This window comes from Melospiza melodia, chromosome 29, assembly GCF_035770615.1.
Source record: "Melospiza melodia melodia isolate bMelMel2 chromosome 29, bMelMel2.pri, whole genome shotgun sequence".
NCBI classification, from domain to species: Eukaryota; Metazoa; Chordata; class Aves; order Passeriformes; family Passerellidae; genus Melospiza; species Melospiza melodia.
The window spans coordinates 6,953,215-6,976,021 of record NC_086222.1 but is presented as its reverse complement, the minus strand read 5'-3'; the positions used below and the strand labels follow the sequence as shown (position 1 = coordinate 6,976,021).

The following is a 22,807-nucleotide window of genomic DNA, read 5'->3' as shown; positions in this document are numbered from 1 at the left end:
CCAGCAGCAGGGTTTGGGAAGGCTGGGGCAGTTTCCCTTTCCAGCGGCAGGGTTTGGGAAGGCTGGGGCAGTTTCCCTTTCCAGCGGCAGGGTTTGGGAAGGCTGGGGCAGTTTCCCTTTCCAGCGGCAGCCGCGGGGTTTGGGATGCGGAGCTGTCCCGGTAGCCGTGGCCCGGCGGGGCCGCTCCTCGCTCGGGCTCTTTCCATCCCTTTAAGCGGCTCCAGATTTGAATTTGGCTCCAAAGGCCGGAACATGAAAGGCCCCGGCCGTGAGCCTGTTTGCCTTCAAGCGGGATGACTCGCACCATTCCTGCTTCCAAGCAGCCGAGCGCGGAGCAGCCGGGGCCATATGGATCCTATAGAGTGACCCGACGGGCATGGGAGCGGAGGGACCAGGAGGGGCTGCCCGAGCTCTGTCACCCCCGTGCCGGACCCTTTCCCCCCTTCGGTGTCTTCAAGAGCTTCTGCCTTGCGTGGCTGTCGGGCTGCCCGTCCCTGGCACTCACTAAGAGCCAAAGTACGGCTGAAAGAAATCTCAAAAATAAAAGGGAAAAGGGGGATAAGACCCCGGAGGAAAAGGCGGAGAGGGAAGGGGAGGGAGGATGGTGTGCCTTTAAGCCGCGTGTGTAAGTGCTGGCTAATCTGGTGACTAACTCCGTGCGCGGCTGCCAAGCCGGGATCCATCCCCAGCCCAAGGCTCGGGAGTCATCGGGTCCCTCCCCGCCCCATCCCGCGCCCCGCCGGGCGCCAGCCCCCCCGGCCCCCCGCGCTCCCCATGGCAATTTGTTTACTCATCTGGAGGGCACAGCCCCGGCGGTCTCTTGACTCAGCAGTCCGGGGCCGATGGGAGCTGCGGGAGCAAATTCCAGGCAAGAAATAATCTCATGACTTGTCTCGGAAAAGATTGCTCCGCAAAGATCCCCTGACGGTCACGGAGCGCTCCGTGCCGGCCCCTCCGGCAGAGCCTGACCAGGCTCCCGATTTCCCAACCTCGGGCAGCCGGCCAGGGATCCCGGGGGGACTCACTGCAGCTTTCTCCCTTGGAAAAACAGGGATGGACTCAGACATAGGGGATGGCACGGGGGCCTTGGAGGTGATGCCTGTCCCCTCGGGACACAGGGAATGGGGAGCTGGGGCTGGCTGGCCAGGGCAGGGGGCCCCCAGAGCTTGGGGCTGTGTTGGCTTTTGGGGCATTCCTCCTTTTCTTCCCCTCCACTTTCCTGGGAGGGTTTAAGCCCTTCCTTCATCCCCAGGCAATTTGGGTTCCTCCATCTGTGTTTTTGCCCAGGCACTGGCATCACCCCCGGGAGGGCTGGCACTGAGGATGACTTTCCAAGCACATTTTTCCTTCGGCTTTTTTCCCCCTGCTGTTGCCTCTTTTTCATCCTACATTTCTCTCATCCTGGTCTTTTTTCCCACCTCCTCTTCATCCAGAGTAACTGGAGTTCCATCCCACTCTGAGGGCTCTTTGGGAGGTCTGGTCCCATACCCAGTGTGGGATTACACCAAATTGGGAAATAAGGATCTTTACAAACATTTTCTGGCATTTTTTCTGGAAGGAAAGCCCCGGGGGTGGGCAGGGCTGTTGGGCTGATGGCTCCTGTGCCTCCTCCTCAGCTGGGACCAAGGCTTGGGATCACTCAGCTCCTGGGGCCATGCCAGGTCCCTGCAAGGGAGCTGGTCCAATGCAGGGTGCCATTGGAGATGAAGGGAGAGGAACCAGCCTTGGATCACTGAGGAGTCACTCCTGGAGCACCAGGAGCTCCCAAGGGAATCTCACACCCCTCAAACCACACATCCAAGTCACTGCCAGAGCTCCTCCAGCCTCCTTAGGGTTGACAGAGGATTCCTGGAGTTCCTGGCAAGGGCTCCCAGCTCCCGAGTCCCAAATGCCGCCCCCTCCACCCCCTCCTCCATTGAGTGTCTCCTAAAGAGCCTCTTGGCGTGAGCAGCCGAATTCAATCAGCCCTTTCACCATCTGCTCCAGGCACTTCTGCCGGGGAGGGCTCGGGGCCAGCGAGGCTGTAATTCCTTAATGGCTTCCGGATGCTCCGCGGGGTGGATGCGAGGCCTGGGAGCGTCTCAGCCTCTCCCCCAGCCCTCAGCGAGCTTTCCAAGCTCAGGCTTCCTCTGGGCAGATCCCAGCACCTCACATTTATCCCTGCCTGCCCTTCTCTCTTCCCAGTGAGGCCAGGAGCTGACATAATCCATCCTGGACAGCGCTTGGCTCTGGGATGGGAGGGCTGAGCCTGATGGGGCAGCCCAGCTCCTCTTTGGCAGCTTCTCCCAGCTCGCTCTCACCTTCATCTTCCCAGGGCTTGCTCTGGCCCAATCCCTGCACTGCTCCCTTCCCTGGTGGGAAGTTTCCTAGAAGTAGGAGCTGGAAAAGAAGAACTTGGGGATTGGGAAAACCCTCGCTCCTGTGCCTGAGGATACTGGAAACCCGGATGCTGCATGGTGTGACACACCTGGGCAAAGCCCAGGAGCCCTGTGCTCAGCCTGGGATGGAGATGATTAATCCTGGAGCTCTCCTGGAAAATCCCCTTTGTTGGTTTTCTTGTCTGCTTAAAAATTAATAAACCCAGGAGAATTGTTCCTGGGAAGTTGTGAAATGAAATGTCTTTGGCACCGCTGCTCCTGAGGCTGGCGTGGGCTGCAGAGCTTTGGTTCCCAGGTTTTTCCCAGGCCCTTCCTGGCCTCCACCACTGGGGGAGCTGAGCTTGGGCAGGGGACAGGGAGGTGAAATGGTGCAGGGCTGGCAGGAGCACCCAGGGTTGGCCTTGTCCTGGTTCCCTCCTGGTCCCAAATGGGAAGCTGGCTCTCGTTCTCCTCTCAGCAATCCCTTGGCTTTCATGGCTTCCAGCCCAGCCAGGAAAAGGCTCCTGTCCTTGTGGCTGCTGGGATCATCTGCTGCTGTGCAGGGCCTGCGTGGGGCTGGGGGGATGTGCAGGGTGTGGGACATGAATTGTTCCCCATGGAGGGGTCAGCGGTGCCATCAGCACAGCCACAGCCCCAGGAGGTGTCACTGGCTCAGGTGGCAGGGCAGAAGGAGCATCTTCTCCTCTGCTGTCCAGCAGGTTCTCCCTCCCTCCCTCCCTCCCTCCCTCCCTGGGAGATGCAGCTTGGGAAGGTGCTGGAGCTGCCCTGGAGGGGTTTCAGCTGCAGGGGGCTGCTGGGTGTATTTGTGTGTGTTTGAGTGTGTGCTTGTGAGCCTGGCCAGGGACACCCTCAGCGGGGGTCCTGGCACTTGTGAGGGCAAATCTCCAGGGCAGTAAATGCAGGGATGCAAAGGAGCCAGTCCATAAGCACAGAGGGGAATTGGAGACATGTGGATCATTACCTGCCATCTTTTGGAGTTGACTGTTTGCTCTAAAGAGTTATAAATAATTTTGTTGATTAAAAATGATTGATTATTCTTGGTCTAATATTATTTAGGCAGAGCAAACAGCGCTGAGATTTACCAGCTGCTCTCTGACCTCCCAACCCTGATGTGTTTGCAGAAAGTCTGTGCAATTATTTGTTTGATTTCAAAGCTAAATATCCTAATCTTCCCTCTCCGCCTTTGGAAGCTGCAACTGGGCTGATAAGGGAGGGCAGCCCTGGAGTGCTGGTGTGCAGAGGGGTGAGGGGGACATGGGCACAGAGGGGTGAGGGGGACATGGGGAGGACGGGTGAGGACAGGGCTCCTGTGAAGGAGCTCTCGGGCTGCTCCTCCTCCTCTTCCTCCTCCCTGTGCCCTGCACACACTCGGCACTGGTGAGGCCTCACCTGGAGTATTGCATCCAGTTCTGGGCCACTCAGTTTAGGAGGGACGTTGAGATGTAGGAGAGCAAGGAGGCTGGTGAGGGGCTTGGAGCACAAGCCATATGAAGAACGACTGAGGGAGCTGGGGTTGTTCAGCCTGGAGAAAAGGAGACTCAGGGGTGACCTCATCACTCTCTTCAGCTTCCTGAAAGGTGGCTGTGGTGAGCTGGGGGTTGGTCTCTCCTGAAAGGTGGCTGTGGTGAGCTGGGGTCGGTCTCTTTCTCCGGGCAACAACAGACAGAACAAGAGGACACAGTCTCAAGCTGCGCCAAGGGAGACACAGGCTAGAATTAAGGAGGAAGTTTTTCACAGAAAGAGTGGTCAAATACTGGAATCATCTACCCAGGGAGGTGGTGGAGTCACCATCCCTCGAAGAGCTTAAAAAAAGACTGGAAGTGGCACTTGGTGCCATGATCTAGTTGAGGTGTTAGAACACGGGTTGGACTCGATGATCTTAAAGGTCTCTTCCAGCCTAGAAACTCTGTGATTCCGTGGGCGCAGCAGTCCCGATGTGCGGGATGAGGAGCTGTCGCAGCTGTCGCAGCGGGGCTGGCCGCTGTCCCCGCAGCAGCCAGGGACGCTGGGGATGTGACTGGCGCTGCACTGAGCAATGCCGGCTGTCTGCTGGCGCTGCCCTGCGGGGAAGGGGTGCCCGGCGAGGCTGCGGAGGAGGGCTGGGACGGGCGGCAATCTGCAGCTGCCGAGCCGGGCAGGGCTCGCCCAGCGCCCGTCGCCCGCGGCAGCCAGCGGAGGGGACCCGGAGCTCCCTCCTCCTCCTCGTCATCCTCTGATCCTCCCGCATCGCCGCCTTCCTCCGTGCTGCCAGCATCCTGGGGGACGGTCTGGCCGTCAGGAACATCCCCAGGGACCTTCCCCATTGGTGCCGCGGCAGGTCCGGCTCTCACACGCATTCCCGGAGGATGAATGGGAGCTGGTGAGCGCAGCAGAGGCTTTGATGTGGTCGGACGGATCGGGGGTTGAACATCCCCCCCGGCCCCGGGCACTGCCACTGCCCTGCCATGTGCTGCCTCGTGCCTGGCGTGACTCGGCCCGGGGGCAGGGGCAGGGCCTGGACACAGAGGGATCGGTCTGAGCAGGGAAGTCAAGGGAAGGCTGGGAATTCCTCGGGACAGACATTGGAGGTGCTTGGCTGAGCGCCTCCCTGTCTAATCCCTTCCCGAGGCAAGGGAATTGAGGCTTCTGTTAGGATCCCCCAGCAGCAGGGACAGCTCTGGAGTCCATCAGCCTCAGAAATGTCTCGTGTCCTGCTGATGGGCAGCACAAATGATGGGGTTTTATCCAGGGCATGGAGTCATTGCACACGGATCACCGGGATTGTGGGATGAAAACATCCCGAGCTGTGAGGTCATGCGTGGCTGCTCACAAAGTGTGCTGGCACAGTTTGTTCTTCAGGAGTGTCTGAGCCGGCGAGGAGGGTTGGGATCCTTTGTGAGTGATGAAAGAGCTCAGCTTGAGTGAAGGTTCCTTGGCCTTCCTCCTGCTGCGAGGGGACAGCCCTGCCAAGAGATCTCAGCCTTCCCTTTTCACACTTCCCATCCTGACAGCATCTTCCCCACACGATGTTCTGCCAATTATCCTCAACCTGGCCTTGCTACATCCCTGCTCTCCCTTGCTGGGAGACTCTGGTGCATGGCTTGGCAGCCCCAGCCTGCAGCAGCAGCTGGAGGTGCTGGAGCTGAATCGCCTTTGTGTCTGTTCCTGTTCCTGGGTGATGATGAAGGACAGGGAGATGAATATCTGCAGAAGAGTCTGAGGGTTTGTTTGGATGGATGGAGAAATGTTCCATCTCTGAGGGTTTGTTTGGATGGATGGAGAAATGTTCCATCTGAACTGCCTGGGGAGTACCTTGGGAGCATCCCAAGGGTGCCTCTGCAACCCAGGAAAAACCCATGGCAGGGTTCTGGGATGGGCTCATTCTTCTCTTGGGACAAACCCTCCAGTCCCATCCCTCCCTCAGCAAAGATGCCAGAAATGGCAACATCAGCCAGGGAGTTGAGGAGAGAGCAGCAGAACTCCTGGGTGTGACCAGGCTGTAAGGGAATGGGAGCTCTCAGGTGGGTGTGTGTGACCCTGAGCACCATGCCCTGAGTGCTGGAGCCCAGGTGGGATTGCTCTGGTGGGCTCAGGCTGGGCTCCTGCAGCCCTGCAAGGCTCTGGGGGCACGGCTGGCACTGAGGGCTCCTCAGCCTGGGGACAGTGAGGAGCTTCAAGCAGCTTCTGGTTGTGAGCCCGTGAGCAGCTGGGCTCTGTGCCAGCAGCAGGGCACTGTCTGTGCTTATCTGTGCTTATCTGTGCTCGGTGCTGAGTGCTGGGGCTTGGCAGGGGTTTTTCCCTTTTTCCCCATTGCTGTTGAGCAACCCGAGCTCTGTGGGGTGTGAGCAGCGGGGCTGGGTTGGAAGGAGCATCTCCCGGAGGTGGGGCATGACCTGGGCTGGCTGGTTCCACCTGAGCTGCCTCCAGCGGGCTGGGTGTCCATGGCAGGCTCTTCCAGGCCTGGGTGTCCCTGGCAGGCTGGGTGTCCATGGCAGGCTGGGTGTCCCTGGCAGGCTGGGTGTCCATGGCAGGCTGGGTGTCCCTGGCAGGCTTTTCCAGGGCTGGGTGTCCCTGGCAGGCTGGGTGTCCATGGCAGGCTGGGTGTCCATGGCAGGCTTTTCCAGGGCTGGGTGTCCATGACAGGCTGGGTGTCCATGGCAGGCTTTGCCGGGGCTGGGTGTCCATGGCAGGCTTTTCCAGGGCTCGGTGTCCATGACAGGCTGGGTGTCCCTGGCAGGCTTTGCCGGGGCTGGGTGTCCCTGACAGGCTGGGTGTCCCTGACAGGCTTTTCCAGGGCTGGGTGTCCCTGACAGGCTTTTCCAGGCTCGGCAGCGCGTGTGCCCTGCCCTGCCCTGCCCCGCCCGGGGATTAGAGCCTTTAGAGGCGCGGTTAGCAGGATTAGGGTGATTAGGGGAAGCCTGGCTCACAGGCGATCCCAGCCTGCAGGTGAGGCGCTAATCCTGCCTGCAGAGGGACGCTGCTGCTGGGATATTCCATTGGGAAAGAGGCAGGGAAGCGATGGCTTTGCCTCCTGAGCAGGAGGGGTTTGGGCAGGTGGAGGTTCCTCCTGGCTGGCTGCAGCCTGGAGCCTCCACGGGGGTTTAATGGACCTGGACTCTGCCCTCAGGCCAGCAGGCTCGGAAAAGCCTGGTGGAAGTTTTAGGTTGTGATGCTGTTAAATCTGAAGGGGCTGCAGAGGCCATTGAGAGCTGATTCAAGAGTGGCAGGGTCTGGTGCTGAGCTGCTGCTGGAGCTGAGCCCCTCCAGCCTTGTAACATCTCATCCTGGAGCTCTCGGGTGGGTTGGGTCGGGAGGGACCTTAAAGCCCATCCCATCCCATCCCATCCCATCCCATCCCATCCCATCCCATCCCATCCCATCCCATCCCATCCCATCCCATCCCATCCCATCCCATCCCATCCCATCCCATCCCATCTCATCCATCCCATCTCATCCATCCCATCCCATCCCATCCCATCCCATCCCATCCCATCCCATCCCATCCCATCCCATCCCATCCCATCCCATCCCAACCCATCCCATCCCATCCCATCCCATCCCATCCCATCCCATCCCATCCCATCCCATCCCATCCCATCCCATCCCATCCCATCCCATCCCATCCCATCCCATCTCATCCATCCCATCCCATCCCATCCCATCCCATCCCATCCCATCCCATCCCATCCCATCCCATCCCATCCCATCCCATCCTATCCCATCCCAGATCAGCCCATCCCATCTCACAGGCACCTTCCCTATCCCTGTCCAGCCTGGCCTTGGACACTTCCAGGGATCCAGGGGCAGCCAGAGCTGCTCTGGGTAACGCTGGTGGAACTTGATTGATGACCAGTCTTGTTTCTGATTTCTTTCATGGCTCCAACAAGTGCTGTTAAGCCATGGCCATGTTCCCCAACCTCAGAGGTGCCTGAATCTCCCCAGGGTTTGCTTTATCCATCTGTGCTCCTTCCAGCAGCTGAAATGGGGAGGATGGGGTGAATCCTCAGCTGAGGGAAGCCCCTGAGCTGCTGAAGGAAGAGGAGCTGTGGGCCCTGGCCCCGCTGAGCTGGGGGAGCTTTCCCATAGTCACAGTGAGTGTTGACTCAGGGGCTGTGGTTTAGCTCGGCTTCAGCCCTGGCCTTTCTCTAGCACTTCATTCTCCCCACAAAAGCCAAGGACAGAGCGAGCTGCCCACCAGGCTGCTCCCCTGCCAGCTCCTGGGACTCTCAAGGATGCTGCTTTCCCAGGATTGCCATCCAACAGCCACGTTACACAGCAGGGAGAGCGAGGGAGGAGAAGGAGCTGCAGCCTGAGCAGGGCAGGCTGTGACTGATGGTGGCTGCAGAATCCTTTCCCTGGGCTTGGTTCCTCACAGCTGCCAAACCCAGAGCCAAACCAGCCCTCCCTCACCTGGTGCTGCTCTGTGGCCAGTTCTCCTCATGGCTCACAGGGCTGAACCCCAAACCCGAGGCTGAGCAGAGCATCCCAACACCTCACCCACAGCCAAACCTCCCCCTCTGGTGCTCCCAGTGCTGAGAGCCCAAACCTGGGACAAAATCCTTTTATTTGCATTTAGGGAGGACAGTGCTCAGGCCCGTTTTGAGGGGAAGAGCTGGCCCCCATGGCACACCCCATCTCCCTAAGAAAACTGCTGAGGGCCTGAAAAAAGCCGGCTTTGTTGGGCTTTCTGCAATGCTAAGCACTGTGGGCTTTCGGTTTCCTCTCTTGTTTTTCTCTTGAAGCCCAGCTTTCATCTCACAGTATTTATTTTTCACTGCTTGAAGGAGGGGAAAAAAAAGACTTATTTTTCTTCTCTTTTTTATTTTTTTGTTGAAGAAATATATTTATTTTAAATTAAAATAGCAAATGTCTGCACCTTTTGTGCCATCCTTGCAGAGGGAAGCAGGGCCGGTCTCTGGCATGTTGCTGCAGGAAGGGGACCCAAATCTCCCCCATCTGCTCCCATCCCATCCCCAGCAAAAACCCCTTGCTGTGCTTATCCCTGCTCCCCATCCAGATTTCCTTCTGATCCCTTTTTTTCCAGCTTTCTGTCCCACTTTCCCTTTCCCCCCCTGGAATCTCGCTGCCCTTTGGGTCCGAGGAGCCCTAATTGGAACAGGCCGGCTCCTCTCCTGCTTCCTGCGTGGGAGTGAGAGGCAACGCTTGTGAAAACAGTTCAAAAGTGCACACAAATTTTTGCCTAATCCTGCCTAAATAACAGGGGGCTCAGCCAGGGTTGTTTGCCCGGGTGTCCCAGCTCCAGGGCTGGGGGCACCTGGGAAAGGCAGAGCTGCCCCAGGGGCTGGAGGAGCCTGGGGGTGCTGGAAACCCGAGCTGGGGACATGGGGACGTGGTGGGGACGTGGTGGGGACGTGGTGGGGACGTGGTGGGGACGTGGTGGGGACGTGGTGGCTCCACGGTGCCTGGCAGCCTCGCTGGGGAGCGTGGGAAGGGTCTCAGCTCCCAGCCCCCCTCTCCCCAGCCTGCTCTGATCCTGAGAAAGGTTCTGTGCTGCTGAACCCTCCCAGCTGGGGCACGTTGGGAAATGTGTGCTGCAGCTTCCCCCAGCTCCAGCTCTGCCCTGCTCTGGATCCTGGGGAAAGCTGGGACAGAGGGGCTCAGGGAGATGAACTGGGATGGGCTGGGGGGAACCATGGCCTTGGTGGGCACAGACTCACTGTGGGCACGTGGGAGAGTGAGCTCCTGGCACCCTCTGGGAAACTCCTGCTCCATCCTCACCCAGCAGTGGGGGGACATCCTGGAGCGTGGGCAGCTCCAGGAGGGGATGGGGGCTCCAGGGGGTCTCAGCTGCCTCTGGGCTCAGGGATTGAGGCCTCTGAGGGACACAGGCACAAATTCATGGAGCCCTTGGATGCAAAGGATATTGTTTGAAACTAAACCTGCATTTTCTCCCCTAATTTAATCATGGAATCCTGGAATGGTTTGGGTTGGAAGGGACCTTAAAGGCCATCTCACACCATCCCCTGCCATGGGCAGGGACACCTTCCACTGTCCTAGCTTCTCAAGCCCTGTCCAACCTGGCCTTGGGCACTGCCAGGGATCCAGGGGCAGCCACAGCTTCACTGGGCACCTGTGCCAGGGCCTGCCCACCCTCACAGGGAAGAATTTCCTCCTGAAATCTAATCTAAGTCTAAATCTAAATCCAATCTAAATCTAAATCTAAATCTACCCTGTTTCATTTTCAAGCCTTTCCCCCTTGTCCCCGTGCCTCTGCCAAGCCACACAAATTCTGGCATCTCCATGGCATCCTGTGCTCCAGGCCTGGGCAGGGGAGGCTGAGGAGACCTTGGGTTCCTGCCCTTGGTGTCCATCCATCCATCCATCCATCCATCCATCCATCCATCCATCCATCCATCCTTCCATCCATCCCTCATCCATCCATCATCCATCCATCCATCCATCCATCCATCCATCCATCCATCCATCCATCCATCCATTCATCCATCCCCACATCCATCCATCCCGACATCCATCCATCATCCATCCATCCATCATCCGTCCATCCATCATCCATCCATCCATCCATCCATCCATCCATCCATCCATCCATCCATTCATCCATCCCCACATCCATCCATCCCGACATCCATCCATCATCCATCCATCCATCATCCGTCCATCCATCATCCATCCATCCATCCATCCATCCATCCATCCATCCATCCATCCCCACATCCATCCATCCCGACATCCATCCATCATCCATCCATCCATCCATCCATCCCTCCATCATCCATCCATCCGTCCTTCCATCATCATCCATCCATCCATCCATCCATCCATCCATCCATCCATCCATCCCTCATCCATCCATCCTCCATCCATCCATCCATCCATCCATCCATCCATCCATCCATCCATCCATCATCCATCCATCCATCCATCCATCCATCATCCATCCATCCATCCATCCATCCTCCATCCATCATCCGTCCATCCATCATCCATCCATCCATCATCCATCCATCATCCATCATCCATCCATCCATCCCTCATCCATCCATCATCCATCCATCATCCATCATCCATCCATCCATCCATCCATCATCCATCCATCCATCCATCCTCCATCCATCATCCGTCCATCCATCCATCATCCATCCATCATCCATCCATCATCCATCCATCCATCCATCCATCCATCCATCCATCCATCCATCCATCCATCCATCATCCATCCATCCATCCATCTCTCATCCATCCATCATCCATCCATCCATCCATCCATCCATCCATCCATCCATCCATCCATCATCCATCCATCATCCATCCATCCATCCATCCCTCATCCATCCATCATCCATCCATCCTTTCTTCCATCCATCCATCATCCATCCATCCATCCATCCATCCATCATCCATCCATCCATCCATCCATCCATCCATCCATCCATCCATCATCCATCCATCCATCCATCTCTCATCCATCCATCATCCATCCATCCATCCATCCATCCATCCATCCATCCATCCATCCATCCATCCATCCATCATCCATCCATCATCCATCCATCCATCCATCCCTCATCCATCCATCATCCATCCATCCTTTCTTCCATCCATCCATCATCCATCCATCCATCCATCCATCATCCATCCATCCATCCATCCATCCATCCATCCATCCATCCATCCATCCATCCATCCATCCATCATCCCTCCCTCCCTCCAGGACAGGAGGTGCTGTGGGGTCAGGTGGCTCTGCTCTGACCCTCCCCACATCCATTTTCAGCAGTTACTGGGTGAAACCCCACACAGGGACTCACTGGGGCTCTGATGGAACAAAAAGTGAGTGGCTGAGGGGAGCTTGGAGGAGTCACTGACCCTGAGTGGAGACTGGGCTGAAAAATGGCTTTGCTCCCATCCCCCTGCTCAGCCCATCCTATTTTTGCCCTCTCTGCCATTTATTTCCCCTCTGCAATCAGCTGCAAATGGCTTTGGCGTGCAGAGGAGTTCTGTGCATTTAAAGGTCAAAATCCCTGAAGTTTGTAAATCCGAGTCCTTTAAAAAGATCAGATGTGTGGAAATAGTTTATACATGCCGGGCCTGGTGGGAGCAGAGCGGGAATTTGGCTGGGAGATGAACTTGGTGATCTTGGCCTCTTTGCTCCTGGTTTTCTCTCAGGCCCACATGCCCCTGGCTGGGGGGTCTGGGCAGGTCCCCCTTGGCACAGAACCCATCCTGGGCAATGTCAGAGTGTTTTATCCTCCTGTCTCTCTCAGTCCCATCCCCAGGGATGTCAGGGAGCTGAAGGGGCCTGGTTTGGAGAAGCCACGGAGCCTCCAGATCCCTCTTTGCCTTGGAAAGCTGCAGCCAGATAAAAGCTGCCCCCATGAGAGGCAAATCCTGCATCTCTGCTCTGCAGATGCTGCTGACATAACTCAACAGGGCGACTGCAACTCCTGGCACAGTTTAAAAATCAACCCAGAGCTCCCTGCCCGCTGTCCCAGGAGGGAAATCAAAGGCGGCTCTGTCGGCACGGGACGAGGACACGGCATCCCCACAGCTGGGTGCACGTGGCAGCCGTGTCAGGGGCTTTGATGGGCTCATAAAAACCTCCAGAAATCCCAGTCTGGCCCCTGCTGCTGAGCTTGCTTTTGGGATTAAAGCCCCGGCATTCCTGAACTGGGTTTAGGTGGAACAGCTGGGCCTGGTGCTGGCTCCCGCCCCAGCCCCTGCACACAGCCCTGAGCTCTGTGGGCAGCGCGAAAGGAGAGGTTTTATTGGTGCAAGGTTTGATTAAAATCTTGCAAACAGGTTTCAGATGGCACTGAAAGCTGATACCGGGGCAGCAAAGCGGGGCTTGTTGCTTTTGTTCCTGAAATTCTGCTCAACTCTGACCTTTAGGCAGCCCAGACTGGAGGTGAAGGGCTGGAGGACATTGCCAGGGCTGGGTTTGCCTCCACAGGCAGCAGCAATGTTCATGGAGTTACAGGATTATTATAGGACATTCCAGGTTGGCAGGGATTCACAGGGATCACTGAGTCCGAGTCCTGGCCCTGCACAGAGCTGGGTGAAGCCCACCATGCTTCCTGAACATAAACCACCCAGTTCTAAAATAAATACTGAATTATTTAAATCAATTCAGTACCCTCAGAGCAGCAGAAGCAGAATTTAGGGTAGAAACTGTCCATCCACCCCATCTTTCTCAAGCCACCAGCCAAGCCTTGTCCTCAAACACATCTGCAGAGTTTCACACACACGTTTGGTTTCCCTGGGCGAGTTTTCCCCAGCTCTGGGACACTGCTGAGCCAACCAAGGCTTCTGCAGGCTCAGGGCTTTGGGGCTGCTCTGTCCTCAGAAGAAATTCAAACAAGTGGCTGCGACCTTGCAGGAAAAAGCAGATGATGTTTTAGTCCTAAATCTGCCGAGCACAACAGATTTTGCAGAAGCCTTGAAATGCACATTTGGGTTGATTTGGGTGTTTAAATAGCAACCATCCTCTGGCTTGGTTTTTTTTATTTGGGAACAGATTGTTTGCTTCCCTGTGACCTCTCCCTGGGAATCACTTTTAAGTCTCCCCTGTTTTGACAGGTTGTTTGTGCAGAGCTCAGCATTCACCTTCCTAAACCGAAATCTTATCCTCCCGCTACTGAAAAATTGATTTGCTGGGTTTGTGCAAAGCCAGCCCGTGGATCCTGCACGAGCAAACAGCAGGATCAGGGATGGGCCCTTGCTATTGCAGAGACAAAAATACCATTTTTCACCCTGCTCTCGGTGCCTGGCCTGAGGAGCTCACCTCCACACAGGTTTTCACGGTGATTCAGTGTTAAATTGGGGTTAGAACCGTTTTCTCAGCCTGGCTCTGAGTCATTTTCCCAGGGCAGGCAGGAGCTGCTGTTGAGGCAGCAGAGGGAGCAGATTCCTGGGTGGTCCCTGTGGCCACAGAGCAGGGAGAGCAGAGCATTCAAGTGTAACTTGAGGATGAAGGGAAAGGGGCACCGAGCCACTTTCTCCCAGTGTTATCTCAGGCAGCAGATGGGGAACAGAGATAGTGATGGTGGCTGCTCATTTTCCGTGCCCTCTCCAGCCAAATCCAGTAAATAATGAAGTGTAATTTGCCAAATAGCCTTTGGATGTGGGATTTGCTTTCAAAGGTCCTGATCCTGCCACTGTGGAGGCAATCCTGGATTGTGTGTTGGGCTGAGGGCAGGAATTGTGTCCTGAGAGACTCCATGCCAGGAATTTCACTGCTCCTACCTGAGCCAAGAGTCTGCAATCATTTCTTGAGAGCCTTGGGGACTTGGCTGGAGGATGTGCAAAGGGAAGGGGGAATTTTTGTGTTGGGGCTGAGAGGTGGAAGGTGCAGAAGTGGGGACAGAGAAGTTGCTCTGTGTGGCTTGGCAGTGGAATTGTGTTGGGAGCATCCAGCAGATGATCTGGGATTACTTTCAGCATTGTTACCCTCACCCTGTTCTACAGAGCTGCATGTGCAGGTTTATCCATGGAAAAACCAGGATTGTTTAGGTTGGAAAAGCCTTCCAAGATCATGAGGTCCAACCATTCCCCAGCACTGCCAGGTGATCACCAACCCATGTCCCCAAGAGCCACATCCACAGGTTTTTTAAACATTTCCAGGGGTGATGACTGCACCACTGCCCTGGAATTCTGTTGACCCAACCCCCAGATTCCCACTTGGAACAAAACCCAGTGTTGGGTTGTTTGGCCTTCAAATGATGCCCATGAGTTTGGCTGGAGAGGACTTGAGTGGAGCAGGAGTTCCAGACTGGGCAGCTGGGCTTGCTTTTCCCAGTGGCTGCAGCACTGCTTCCATCCCTGACTCTGTGTTTTATCAGGAAAACACCAACACTGCCTGCAACAGGCCCTCAGCAGGTGTAAAAGTTTATTAAATCAGGAGTTTAACAAACTTGGAGCGATGGAAAACTGGTGGTTGAGTTTCCACAAGACTCAGAATTTTTGATTTTCAATGTTGGCGTCCAGATATTCATGAGAACACCAAAGATTTTCTTTGCCCATGGTGTCATTTTTCCACTGAGTTTTCATGGAAAATTTCCACTAGGCTGCAGAGCTAAACCAACCTCAGGTGGAAGATTTTCATCTCTGCTGACCAAGGGCAGTTTTTGGGGTGGTGGTTGTCCAAGACTTTCCTTCTCCATCAAAGATGTTTTTCAGGAACACTGAAAGTATGGGGAAAAGAGCCAAACCTCTATTCAGATATTTTGCCTCAAATGGTTGCTTTTATTGTGAGACTCTTTGGCTACAAAGCTTCATCTCCTTCCAAATAAATTAGAAAAAGGGATTTAAAAAAGGAAAGGAAGAGGTTTGGTACTTGTCAGGACTGACTCCAGGCCTGGCTCTCGGCTTGGCCCCGCTGTCCCATGGGATGGCAGCGTTGGCCATGACTCACCCTGGCTCCTGCTATGGATGTGCCTGACGTAACTCTGGGCTAATGTGGGATTTTCCAGCTCTTTGTTTCCCTTCCCCCCTCAAATGGGTATTCTGCCACTCCTCCATCCTGTCTCAGCCTGCTGTCAGCTCGCTTTTTCATGGACTCCTAGAATCATGGAATGGTTTGGGATGGAAGGGACCTTAAAGCCCATCCCATCCCACCTCCTGCCTTGGGCAGAGACACCTTCCACTATCCCAGGTTGTCCCAACCTGGCCTTGGACCCTTCCAGGGAAGGGACAGCCACAGCTTCTCTGTTCCAGGGCCTTCCCACCCCCACAGGGAAGAATTTCCTAGAATAAAGAATTTTCTAAGATTCTTTAATTTTCTCTTTGCTTTTCTTTGCACTGGGATGACAGACTGGTAATTCAGGGATGCTTTTCTCCCTCTTTCTTGCTCACCCTGGTGTGGGACTCTGCCTTCCTCGGTGCCTGGAGCTGCCGAACCATTTCCCAAGCTCCAGACACACCTGGAATGCTGAAGCCCAGCAGGCTGATATCTGGAAAGGCCTCGATGTCATCATCCAATAGCACATTCCAGAAGTGTAGGTACACCATGTACACCTGGCTGGCATTCCTTGACATCTTTCCCAGCCCCATGTCCTCATGGCTGTGTTTTTCTCTTGCCTCTTTCAGACATGGAATGTGCAGATGTGCCTTTATTAACGCCCAGCAGCAAAGAAATGATGTCCCAGGCACTGAAAGCCACGTTCAGCGGCTTTGCCAAGGAGCAGCAGCGGCTGGGAATTCCCAAAGGTAAGACTTGGCTTCCCATGAACGACCACAGTACCCACAGGGGTTGTGTCCTCCTTCCAGGCTGCCCAGAATTCCCTGTCTGCCGTCTCCCCTGCTGGTTTTCCTCAGGTGGTGTTGCCTTTCAAATACCACCTGAAGCTTCTTGGAAAAATGTGGACAAGTCTTCTCCACTAAATAGAGAAGCAGCATGAACTCTTTGACAGAGGCTGGTGGGAGAAACCAAGAAAATTGGAGAAATGGGTGGGAGGAGGGGGTCAGAGAAGTGATGGGACTTTTAGAAGTCCCAAACAAATCCAAAGCTTGTTCCTTGGATGAAACGTGTCCGCATTAAGGCTGATCCAGACTGGGCATGGTGTTCCTCACACCCTGGTGCCAGTGGGCTGCCAGGGCTGAGGCTGTGGCAGTGCAGGGCAGGGCACACTGTCTGTGTCCTGCTGTCCTGGGAGCGCTGCCTGGGGGTGCTCACGGCTGGATCCCTCTGCAGACCCGCAGCAGTGGACGGAGACGCACGTGCGGGACTGGGTGATGTGGGCAGTCAACGAGTTCAGCCTGAAGGAGGTGGATTTCCAGAAGTTCTGCATGAATGGAGCTGCCCTCTGTGCCCTGGGCAAGGAGTGCTTCCTGGAGCTGGCGCCTGACTTTGTGGGAGACATCCTTTGGGAACATCTGGAGATCCTGCAGAAAGGTCAGTCCTGGGGTGAACAATTCACAGCATCCCTGCCAGCCTGGTTCTGGGGCTTTCCACAGACCAGGAGGTGTTCACCTTGAGCTTTAATCCCAGGAAAAACATCTTCCAAAGCCCAGTTTTTCAGCAGGATTCCAAATGGGCATCCCAATGGCAGCGGGCAAGGCGAATCCTGGCAGTGCCTCAAAGAGGCAGAGTGTTTGTGCCAGCTGCTTGGCAGGGATCCTCAGTGGGCAGGGACACTGTGCCTGCCTGGAATCCATGGTGGGATTTTCCAAAGCATTTTTCCTCAGCCTGTTCAACTCCTGTTGAGAATTTTACTATTTCCTCCACTGGAACTGGGTACAGGAGTACAGCCAAAATCCTGCCCAAATTTCCCAGTGGCGATTGGAAGCTGCTTTGCTTTGTTCCCTGTCCCAAAAAAGGGTGTTCCATGTCCCTAAAACCAGCATTTCTGGGAGGAGAAGCCATTTGTGCCATTCCCTGCATGACAGCATCCAAGGGCATTAACTTTCAGTGACTGGGGACACACACTTTGATTTAGGGTGTTGATTTTCCATGTCTGGATGCCCAGGAGCACTGGGATGGTTTCTGAGGAGCAGGTGAGGAGCTGAGCACCTCAACCTGAGCCACAAGCAGGAGCTGCAGCACACCTGGGCTCTTTTTCCAGCTCCCTTCTCTGCAGAGCTCTGCTTTCCTGGAACATCCCCTGTGCTGTCCTACTGACCCTGGTGGCAGGAAGGGGAGGGGGAGCACAGTTATTCCTTCCAGGAAACCATTGACAAATGGATGTTAATTGCCCATTACTAATTTTACTGCTACCTGTGGTTTGCAGAAGGTAAACATGGCCCTTCCTGGGCTCTGGGCAGGCCAGGCTGTTTTCCTGCTCTTGGGCTCTAAATCTGCTCTGTCCCTTTTGTTTTGCATATTTTTCATGGAGTGCTTGGATCAACACTGAGCAGTTTAACCAAACAAAGCCAAACCTTGTGTCAGCCCAATTTCTCCTTGCATTGAGCCATTGCTTGCACCTTCCCACAGCCCCTCTTCTCTGCTGTCCCTGCCCATGGTTGGGAGGTCTTCAAGGTCCTTTCCAACCCAACCCTCCTAGGATTCTGTAATTCTGTGATTTTTTTGGGGTGTGCCCACTGGAGAGGGTGGGATGTGCTGGAGGTGCTGATTGAGGCACCAGGGCTGGGTTTGCACCTCCTTCCTGCAGATTCCCCACACAGAGATGGACTTGATGCTGTACCTTTATGGCAGAGGGGAATCATAACTTCAGACAACACTGACACACATGGGTATTCAGACATTGAATTGGCAGGGGAACCATGGTTTCAGACAGCACTGACACACGTGGCTATTCAGATACTGGTGGTACAAAGGCCTGGGACAGAGAGGAGTTTTTTTAAAGAAGCTAAAAATTCTTTGTGCCTGCTGCAACTCTTCTTCTGAAAGGCTGAAAGTGAATAAAGCTGAATTTCTGTGTCTTCACACTGTTGGTGTTGCCCCGGGAACCCAGAAATCTCCATTGCCTGTTTGGTTTCACTGGTGACTTTGTCACCCTGGCACAAGCAGGGCCCTTGCTCCTCTGGTGGGCTCTGAGCACATTTCCAGTGAGGTATTTGTGGGTGACAAAGAGCTCCCAAAAAATAACCAGACTCCCCCCAGGACTGGTTTCTGTTCCCTGTAGGTGCTGGGGCTCATTCCAGCCCTGACCAGAGCTGGGTTAGAGCTGTACAGACAGAACAGAGCTGTCCCTGTCCCTGTCCCTGTCCCTGTCCCTGTCCCTGTCCCTGTCCCTGTCCATGTCTCTGCCCACACAGGAGGAGCTGGGGCTCTCCCTCTGCACCTGGATGTGGCATGGGAAGAGATCCGGGAGTCTCCAGGCTCAGCCAGGGGCTCCAGCTTCTCTCTCCATCCTCCCCACCATCATCACTGGGGGTGTTGGTGCTGGGAGTGGTTGTTAACCCCGAAATGCCTGGCTTTACCTGTTCTGCTGGCCCGGGGTTGTGCTGGGACAGGCTGTGACCCCGCTGTCCCCTGTGAGCACTGCCTGACTCACCTACCACAGCCTGCTCAGGCTTTAAAAACAGCACATGTGTGCCTTTTCCCTGCATGGATTTGGGTATTTTCAGGCTCACTTTTCCATAATTCTTCCTAAAATAACCTCCTCAGTTACCAGCAGTCAGCAGTGCCCTGCACTTGACTCTGAGCTCAGCCGAAGGTTCTCCCCTGCTCTGTGGTCGCCCCCTGCCCCTTGGCAGACACTGTGGAGAGAGGAACAGAGCATTTCTCATTAGCCCTCTGTGTTTGCACAACCCCTCCTTTTGTTAGGGAATATTTTCCAGCCTGCAGTCCCCAGGGGAGAGGGCCAAATTTAGGCTCCTCACAGGGAACGTGCATTATCTGTGCTCGCCTCTCCAGAGCCGGGGCACAACAAACCCAGCCCAGAGCTGCCCGGGGGCCTTGCTTTGGTTAAAGGAAAGAAAATTCCCATCCCAATGTCCCTGCTCAGCATGCCACGCTGGAATGAATCAGGTGTTCATGGAAAAACTGCCCAGAGTAGGGGCAGGGTGGCTTTTACGTGGGAAAGCAAATCCAGCACAGCCCAGGAGGAGCGAAGTGCTTGGAAAAAGCCACAGGAAGCAGGGAATCCATGCTTTGACATGCTCCATGCTCTGTCCCAGTGAGTTATGCCTATGGAAAGCTGAAATTTGGCATTTTGACCATATATACATGGAGGAGTCTGTGTCAGGAGTGGGACAAAGCCGTTTGGGACATGGAATGTTCTGCCTGCATCAGGTGCTGCACAGGCTGGGAATGCACATGGATTTGGGGTTGGAGGAGCTGGCTTTGGGATGGGTCACTCACTCCCTCATACACACCTACTGCTGGTCTAAAAATAAGGCTCTTCCAGGAAAACAACTGTCCTTGTGTGGGGAGTTTTTCCAGGAGCTCACACATGGAAGTGTGCTCAGCAACCCCCAGGAGAAGGAGAGGTGACAAAGCCTGAGGCAAGCAAGGAAATGCTGCAGCTGGGAGCTCAGAGCCTCCTGGGGCCCTGGCTGAGGGCGTTGTTGCTGTTTGGGTTGGGCTGGTTTTGTTTAAGCTCAGCAGGAATTCCCAAAGGGCCCCACGTGCCCCAGGTTCCTGTGGGATTTCAGCACTGGATTCATTTCTGTCGCTCAGAACGTCCCAGTTTGACCTGGGGGGCAGATTTGGGGAAGTTCAGGGCTCTGTGTGTCACAGCAAGTGTTGCACAGCTCCGTGTGCCTTCCACTGGTGACATTTCCTTCCTTTCCTCTTTGCAGAGGAGGCGAAACCGTACCCAGCCAACGGAGTGAACACCACGTACCCCGAGTCCCGCTACACCTCAGACTACTTCATTAGTAAGTCTCAATTAGCAGTGTCAGTTATCACCATCACCATGCCTGTCAGTTATCACCATCACCTTTGAGCAGAGGTTTGTCCTCACCACAACAGGACTGCACCCTGCAAAGGGGATCTTGTGTTTCCAAGGGTTTAGGGGTGGTTTGGAAGCCTCCTGGACTTTTTGGTGGCTGCCTTGTGTGCCAACATCTGATTTCTTCAAGCACTGTTTGTTTGAAGCTGTAACTCAGCAGATTTTAAAAGCAGCCTCAGCACACCTGAGTATTGGGAATTGTAAAAAGTCTGTTAAAAAAGGGAGAGAATGGGTGGAAAGGCTGAACTCTGGATTGCCAGGGAGGAGCCTAGCAAGGAAAGGGATGAGTCTCCACCTGCACTCCTGCACTTCCCATTGCCATTGCTTTGGAGATGTTCTTCAAGGGCATTGGAAATCTGGGAGATATTTCATGAGCCAGCAAAAAGCCCAACTGACCTGAGGAGGAGAGATTTGGATGAGGTGTGAGGGAGAAATCCTTCACTGTGAGGGTGGGGAGGCCCTGGCACAGGGTGCCCAGAGAGGTTGTGGACTCTCCATCCCTGGAATTGTCCCAGGCCAGGCTGGACAAGGCTTGGAGCAACCTGGGACAGTGGGAGGTGTCCCTGCCATGGCAGGGGTGGAATGGGATAAGCTTTAAGCTCCCTTCTAATCCAAAACCTTCTGGGATTCTGGGATTCAATGATTCTGTGGATTGGGATTCCAGGCTCTGGCATGAGTCCTTCCTGTGCAAGGACTCACCTTTCCCAATCAGCAATGAAACATTTTTACCGTGTTGTTCCTCTGCTGAGACTCCACTCCCCAGGATTTTCCAGCTTTTTCCTTCTGGCACCTGCGTTGGCAGGAGTTTGGTGCAAAGCACGTTGAGGACAGTCTGGGGATTCTGTGGATTGGGATTCCAGGCTCTGGCATGGGGAGGAGTGTCTGCACAAGGGATTAAAATCCACTCCCCAGAATTTTCCAGCTTTTTCCTTCTGGCAGCTGTCCTGGCAGGAGTTTGGTGCAAAGCACATTGAGGATGGTCTGGAGTGTCTAATTTTGCCAAATTGCCACATTTTCAGACCCCATGTCTGTAGCTTCTGGAGCCCTCACCCAAAGCATTATGAGAGGGGGTGTGGGATGCTCTGGAGCCCAAAGCAGTGCCCAGGGGAGGGGTGTGGGTTGTCTGGGGCCCTCACCCCAAGCAGTGACCAATCGAGATGCTGTGGGTTGTCTGGAGCCCAAAGCAGTGCCCAAGGGAGGGGGTGTGGAATGTCTGGAGCCCTCACCCAAAGCAGTGAGGGGATGTGGGATGTCTGGAGCCCTCACCCCAAGCACTGAGGGGGTTTGGGATGCTCCGAGCCCTCATCCCAAGCAGTGAGGGGCTGTGGGATGCTCTGGGGCCCAAAGCAGTGCCCAAGGGGGGGGTGTGGGATGCTCTGAGCCCTCACCCCAAGCAATGAGGGGCTGTGGGATATTTGGAGCCCTCACTCCAAGCAGTGAGGGGCTGTGGGATGCTCTGAGCCCTCACCCCAAGCAATGAGGGGCTGTGGGATATTTGGAGCCCTCACCCCAAGCAGTGAGGGGCTGTGGGATGCTCTGAGCCCTCACCCCAAGCAATGAGGGGCTGTGGGATATTTGGAGCCCTCACCCCAAGCAGTGAGGGGCTGTGGGATGCTCTGGAGCCCAAAGCAGTGCCCAAGGAGGAGGTGTGGGATGCTCTGGAGCCCAAAGCAGTGCCCAAGGAGGAGGTGTGGGATGCTCTGAGCCTTCACCCCAAGCAGGGAGGGTCTGTGGGATATTTGGAGCCCTCACCCCAAGCAATGAGGGGCTGTGGGATGCTCTGAGCCCTCACCCCAAGCACTGAGGGGGTTTGGGATGCTCTGAGCCCTCACCCCAAGCACTGAGGGGGTTTGGGATGCTCTGAGCCCTCACCCCAAGCAGTGAGGGGCTGTGGGATGCTCTGAGCCCTCACCCCAAGCAGTGAGGGGCTGTGGGATATTTGGAGCCCTCACCCCAAGCAGTGAGGGGCTGTGGGATGCTCTGGGGCCCAAAGCAGTGCCCAAGGGAGGGCTGTGGGATGCTCTGGGGCCCAAAGCAGTGCCCAAGGGAGGGCTGTGGGATGCTCTGTGCCCTCAGGGCAGCTTTGGGCGGGCTCTGACCCTGCTGTGTCCCCAGGTTATGGCATCGAGCACGCGCAGTGCGTGCCCCCCTCCGAGTTCTCGGAGCCCAGCTTCATCACCGAGTCCTACCAGACCCTGCACCCCATCAGCTCGGAGGAGCTGCTGTCCCTCAAGTACGAGAGCGAGTACCCCTCGGTGCTGCTGCGCGAGCCCGCCCAGGACCCGCTGCACAACGACTTCTTCTCCATCAAGCAGGAGGTGGTGACCCCAGACAACATGTGCATGGGCCGTGCCAGCCGAGGTAAGGCTGGGATCAAGCTGGGAAATCCACTTGGAGAGGGTTTTCAGGGGTTTACAGGAGGTTTACACAGGATGTGTTTGTAGGGAAAGCAGGAGATGAGAAATGCTGAGTTAAAAACGCTGTGGAACAGGACCGATGTTGTTGAGAGAGAAACTGTGGTGTAGTAACTTCTTTGAGCCAGGTCTAATAAGTTCTTAGAGGTCTATATCACACCCAAGATAGCTCAGCTACCTTTGGAGGCATAAAAATCGGCAGGAT

General features: G+C 55.4%; 1 protein-coding gene across 1 annotated transcript in view; it reads left to right on the top strand.

Moving 5' to 3' along the window:
* Window positions 1-22,807, top strand: part of ETS1 (ETS proto-oncogene 1, transcription factor) — a 53,247-nt gene that overhangs the window by 10,188 nt on the left and 20,252 nt on the right. Inside the window, exons 2-5 of the mRNA XM_063178619.1 lie at window positions 15,921-16,040; window positions 16,525-16,725; window positions 20,037-20,114; window positions 22,304-22,549. Coding sequence (XP_063034689.1) covers window positions 15,921-16,040; window positions 16,525-16,725; window positions 20,037-20,114; window positions 22,304-22,549 — 645 coding nt within the window. The remainder of the gene's footprint in view (window positions 1-15,920; window positions 16,041-16,524; window positions 16,726-20,036; window positions 20,115-22,303; window positions 22,550-22,807) is intronic.